General features: G+C 47.6%; 2 protein-coding genes across 2 annotated transcripts; one reads left to right on the top strand and one right to left on the bottom strand.

Moving 5' to 3' along the window:
- Positions 1–890: 890 nt before the first annotated feature.
- Positions 891–1,970, top strand: COCCADRAFT_10286 (uncharacterized protein; the record flags this gene model as incomplete). Its single annotated transcript, XM_007720531.1, has 2 exons — positions 891–1,429; positions 1,487–1,970. 2 exons carry the CDS (start codon positions 891–893, stop codon positions 1,968–1,970), a joined length of 1,023 nt encoding a protein of 340 aa, XP_007718721.1.
- Positions 1,971–2,312: 342 nt separating this feature from the next.
- Positions 2,313–3,443, bottom strand: COCCADRAFT_112872 (uncharacterized protein; the record flags this gene model as incomplete). The annotated part of the gene is made up of 1 exon (XM_007720530.1): positions 2,313–3,443. One exon carries the CDS (start codon positions 3,441–3,443, stop codon positions 2,313–2,315), a length of 1,131 nt encoding a protein of 376 aa, XP_007718720.1.
- Between the last annotated feature and the right edge of the window lie 2,833 nt (positions 3,444–6,276).

Below are 6,276 nucleotides of genomic sequence, written 5' to 3'. Positions count from 1 at the left end.
GAAGCACCATAGTCACGCAATACAGCACAACGTACCAAATTGTAACTAGTCAGATAGAACGGCCTTTGGCCAAAGTCCTACATAGCCAACGGCTGATACAGGACTATAATGGAATAATAATAATTTTGTATCGAACAAGTACGAAAATGCTCATCTAGAACATAAAATCTCATAGGCTTCTGAGTATAGCACTCAGATGGTTGAACGGCTTGGTTGCCGGTATGATCATTTATTCATTCATTTTACTCTACTGGTTTCCGCCGTGGTTACCACTATACGACTATACAGTAGTTCAGAGTACTTACTGATTTCAATCATTAACTAGAAGGAAAATAACATAACCAAATCTATATGATTAATCATTAGAGGTAGATATGGTATACAAAGAAATAAGACCAGGATAATTGGAAGTAATCACTTTCGTCATAATGAAAATGTTGCAATCGCTACATAGTCACCGCGGTCAGCCAGATCATGTCCCAACACAATTACTGGGTTTCGGAAGCATGCTCTGACACATTACGATGACTGCGAGAATGATGACGGTATTATTGCTGAGCAATGTTCCTGAGAGTGAGTAGGGGAGATACACTTAAGAATGTTCAGAATTTTGTGACTCGGGACAGAATCGAGGTCAACGATACATTTTGATCGCGATAGGAGATTCTCCTAGAATAGCGAAGATCAACTCGTGTCTATCACTGATGTTGTTCGATGTCTCATCAATGTGGCGGGGGAGGGGCTTGAAGATTCCCTCGGAGTTAAGGCGGGCTTGGCATTTCTCGCGCTTTCCACCAGCAAAACGTCATCAACTTGTCTGCCTATATCACCATATCCGCCGCTCGCCATTGTACCACCACCACCAACACTGCTGAAGACACATCACGACAATGGCATCGCTCCTACGGAGACCGTTCGCCATTACGGCGACATTGCGACAAGCAACGCACAGTTCACCACAAACCCTCTCGATCCGCGCTTTTCACAATACGCCACTGAAGCAACATCCGCATTTCTTCCGCCCAGCAAAGCCTACGATATCAACTTCGCAGAATGTATCCAAGTTCCAGCAAGCTTTCAGAAGGGGTTACCAGCAAGCCGCATACAACCCGGTCGCTCAGGGAGATTTGCGACAGCGTTTGCTCTACGGCGCTGGCATCTTCGGCGCCACACTGCTAGGCATCAACCTTATCTTTAACCGCGAAACCCGGGAAGATGGCGGCATGCCGCCGTTTGAGCGCGAGTACCTCAACGACACATTTTTGCACACTGGTCTTGGTGTTGGAATCATTGGCATTGCTGCACGCGCCCTGCACATGAACGGCTGGAGTTTCAGGCTCATGAGCGCGAACCCATGGCTGGTGCTGGGTGTCGGACTTGTTGGCAGCATCGGAACTATGTATGGCACTATGGCAACACACCCAAGCAAGTAAGTATCCGCCAACCAGCATAGACTTTGGCAGACGAATTTACTGACCAATCTTAGCTACGTGCAAAAGTATGCCCTCTGGACCGCTTTCAATGGCACCCAAGCCCTCCTCTTGTCGCCGCTTTTCTTCATGCACCCCGCCATCCTCGCTCGCGCTGGACTCTACACTGCTGGAATGATGGGATCCCTCGCATTCGTCGGTGCTACTGCAAAGACGGACAAGTACATGTACCTCGGTGGTCCTCTTCTCGCTGGTGTCGCCATCGTCGCGCTTTCTGGTCTCGCTCCCATGGTTGTCCCTGCTACCGCTGCCCGCACTCTGATGTTCACCGAGAACATCTGGTTGTACGGTGGTCTTGCCGTCTTTGGTGGATTTACTCTATACGATGTGCAGAAGGTGCTCAACCATGCCCGTATGGCCGAGCGTGGTTTGATTCCCAAGGATCCTGTAAACGAGGCCATCTCACTGGAGTTGGACTTCATCAACATCTTCATTCGTATGGTGCAGATTCTCGGAATGCAGCAAAATAGGAGGAAGTAAAGGGACAACATGCGATATATGTATATAACTCGCTGCGCATTGATGATGGAAGTTTTCTTTGGTCTTGATACAGTTGTGTCATGAGCCTTGCGATTGGGCTGTATAGTACTCCTCTCATTCAGTTGGATATGATATAATACAAACGAAATAAACAATTGAAACATACTCTAAAAGAAACAGACTGTGTAGTTGTGGCACGCCGCATTCACGCTTACCTGAGCGATATCATCTCATGAAAAACAATGACAAGAAAGGAAATGGTAGAGTACAGTAATGCGGAAGTTCCTAGGACCTCAATACGCATAATCCCAAGAAAAAAACCCACCCATGGCTCTTCTTTCCTTATGAAAGCACCCCAAAATGACTTGCCCGCCTCTCCAGCCCATTCGCACAATCAATCCTAAAACTCCTCGAAAAAGGCCGGCTAATCAGCATATTCTTTATCACCCTCCTCGCCCCCTTCCCCGCCACCTGCTCTTGCACAGGCTGCACCTGCTCCGGCATCTGCGGCAACGCCGTCAACTCGTCGTCTCTGCTTTGCACCGTTGGCGCCAGTCTACTGCGCGCGGTTTTGGGCGGCGAGTGGAGGAGTGGTGGAAAAGGGATTTTGACGTGTTCGTATTCGACTATTTGCTCTTTTATGTCGCTTACTGTGTCGTGGGCGGGAGTTGGGCGGGTGAGTAGTGTTGCTTCTGAAGGTTTTTTGGCGAGCGTGCGGTGGTTGTGGGGTGCAGCTTGTTGTGTGGTGTTATGAGGGGACTTGGAGGGAGGCGCTGGGGGTAGGGAGGGTTTGTGGACTTTTGGAGCTTCGGAGGGGTGCCTTTGCTGTCGATGCTGTTTTTGCTGTTGTTTTTGCGATTGCAGGGACTGTTTGGAACTTCTTGGGACGGTTTCGAGGAGGTCGAAGTTGAAGTTGAAGCCGGAGAAGCGGCTGGGTGATTTCCAGAATTCGGGCTTGTTGGTGGGGGTGACGGAGAGGCCTGATGCTTGGTGTTGGGCTGCTGGATTGACAAGTATCTTCTCTTCTACAGGTTTGGTTTGAGAAGCTACTCGTTGTGTGGTGGTAGTGGTGGCGCCGCTTGCGCACGATTCTGGGGCGCTGCTGTTACTCTTGTACAAGACATGTTCGAGCTGGAGGATCCGCGATTGCATGTCGAGCATCGTTTGTCTTTGCGTCGCGAGTTCCAACTGGGCGTTCTGGACTATTTCCACCAGCATCCGATTTGTTTGTCGCAATTCATTCTTGCTTGAGGAGACATCTGAAGGGCGCCCTGGTCTCGACGGCTGAGGCTTCGAATGCGAAGTTTGATACGCGGCAGCGATGGAACCTTCAGTGCCACTAAGCAAGTCAAGCATTGTTGCGCCCGATAGATTTGCCTTGTGGCTGGACGAGTGCTTGGAGGATTTGGAGTCATTGAGATATTTGGCATAGTCGAGGTTTGAAGTATTCAGAGAGTCGATGCGAATGTCCATTGCCTGGGGCGATTTTAGAGACAAAAGGAGACGGAAGAGAAACAGTGACAGGCGAAAAGATTGGCATCTGCAGCCTTCAATAGCTATTTCGAGGTTTCAGGAAAGAAGCAATGTTTCCTCGGTTATTTGCAATCATCACACACTGGCTCTTCACACTGCTGCCATTCTATTCGTAAGCATGCAAGATGTTAAGATTATTGATGGCCGCCGAAGCGTACCGGGCGCTGCTATTGGCATGGCTATTGGCCAGATAATGGTTTTCAGGCTTTATTTCACTGCATAGCGCCATCTCCAGAGCGCGACACGGTAGATAAAACAATATAAGACAATGGTGTCGGGATTGTCCTGGCGTTGCGTGTTTCAGTGGTTGGGTGTTGCTGTTTCAGTCAGCGACGAAGGAATGGCTAGTCGCGAGCAAGTGACGAATTAGAAACAGCGCTATTTCTGCCTGGGTAAGGAGCGCACCTGTCGTTGCTCTTTTGTTCAACAGTGCTTTTGTACACCATGTCTTGTTTTGCCAGAGCTGCATGCAAATATTTCTTTTTGCTCGTTTCCACAGTATACGATGGCGTCATAAGCGACAATCGTTCAGGAGCAAGAACCGAGCATGGCCCAAGGGCGCCAGGGCTAGACCAAGTGGGCTGAAGCCCTTTACAAAATAAATTCTCGCTTAACCAAGATCTGAAGCCTGGCCCTTTTACGAGTCCTCTGTCTCTAGTGGTACGTGCGACAAGGTTCGGCTCGTTCCTCAAGGTTATTCCTTGGTAATTTTGTCCCTTGATTCACGATTCTCACTTGATCATCCAACTTTCATCCAACGGGAATGTCGCGTGAGTCCTGGGCGAAGCTTTTTGACTATATGTTCAGTGGAATATTGCCTATACGATCTTGCTTGTCGGCTCCAAAGGCCACCTTTGGCGAATGGAATTCCCAGTCCTATCAGCGGGTGAGACAGCAAAGCTACCTGACGAGCGCTAGTAAAACAAAGAACTAGAAGAATATCAACCCAGAGCGAAAATAAAATCCAGTACTTAGATTTCAAGATGAAACTACAAGGAATAAAATGCTGTAAGGACTCTCCCATTGATTGGCGCTGAAAAGCCACGCCTCATCTTTTATTTGCCTTGAATATCCCCAACCTCTAGCTTCCTTGTGTTTCTGAGTAATTCAGGTCACATGGTGATGTTCGGTATTCTAAATTGAGTCACTCTCTCACATTTCCTCCAAGAAACTCGACATCCAAAGCTTATCGAAATTAACTCCCGCTACCTCGAACCCTGATTCTAGGCGACGACCATGAGTCGTGGGTTTCTGAATGTATACGATCAAATTACCAAATTAGGCATCAGCTGTAAATGCAAGCTATATGCACTTGAGTGAATTCAAAATAGTCTTGGTGGAAGAACAACTACATAAAGGTAAGGTCACGTGGCAAGTAACATTCCTCCGTCCATGGTTGCAGCCTAGCAACCTACTCTCCAACCGCATTGAACACCAAACTAGTTCATGGGCATCTATCATGACGCAACTTTCCCGTTAGAAACAAGAATGTAGGTCCTCTCGGACATAAGTGGAAGTTGGTCAGATCTGATCGCAACCTGGTTTTATTGTTGACGTTTCAAGGGAAATATCCATTGTCACGTCATAATCCCGATTCAATAACATATCAAAGCATCAGACTTGTTGCGATGGTGATAGCAACGTCTTTCATCGCACATTCCGACACGGAATTTGGATTTCCGACAAATAAAAGAAGATTTGCATAAGGATATACAAAAAGTCAAGCAGGTTATCCCCTTCAGAGAAGTTTCATCCCAGCTTCCTCATATTCATTGATTACGATAGGTTAGAAACTTCCGTGTCCTTGGAAACCTGGCAATGACCGAAGTATGGGTCGGTAACTCTCACAGTTTACTTTCGGTGTTAACGTGCGTGAGTCTTACATGTCCTCATGTACGCCATGCGCTTCGTGATTGGGTGTTTACCCTACTAATGTACAAGTAATCGGCAAAATCTATGACTTGATTGTGTTTCGCATTCAATGACGAAAGCCCAAAAATCAAGTTCTATACAGTAGCTAATACGGTTCACATCTATCCACAGCGAACGCGACAGCTGCCAGCACTCCAAGCCCGGTCCACATACTGACACGAGCTGTGCCGAGTGAGACACATATTACCCGGATGCTTACATGTATTCTCAGTCACCCCTTTTCCATTAGAATTCTGATATAGACTACTATGCTCATTCGACTGTAAGCTTGCCTGGTTGTATACCGCTAGTATGCCCCTGATAGCCAGCTTGGTCCGGCTCGGCTGGAAAGGGTTACTTTGGTGAAAATCATCAGTCTCGCATGGGGTGCTCCTGATGCAGGGTTAATACATCGAACAGCGAAATCAGGACGCATATTTGCAGCTTCATGTGTATATTCATATTCGTGTTCATTATACAGCATGAGCGTCCGATCAATGAATGGAGTTATGCGACCGCGTCCAACTACGAGTACTAAGCGGATGCCTCCCATTTATGCCCAATAGTCAGCAATTTCCCCAGGGCATTCTATGTACTAGGGTTACGCCTCTCAACATTCTCAACTGCCGAGGCGAGATATTGAAAGAACGACAGTATAGTCGCTGGACATGCATGGTAATGAGGAATTGCCGCTGCCAATTGCGGTGAGGATGATTACAGCCTTGGATCTCAACGATCATCTAAGAGTAACGTAGTGGATATTAAGCGAGTCGCGCAGGCAAGCGAGTCGCGCACCTCACCAAACCTGCGCACCTCCATCAGCGTATAGCTCTACCACATCATGATAATATAGATATATATT

This window comes from Bipolaris zeicola (assembly GCF_000523435.1).
Source record: "Bipolaris zeicola 26-R-13 unplaced genomic scaffold scaffold_507, whole genome shotgun sequence".
NCBI classification, from domain to species: Eukaryota; Fungi; Ascomycota; class Dothideomycetes; order Pleosporales; family Pleosporaceae; genus Bipolaris; species Bipolaris zeicola.
The sequence above is the reverse complement of the archived record's forward strand: the minus strand, read 5'-3'. Positions and strand labels throughout refer to the sequence as shown.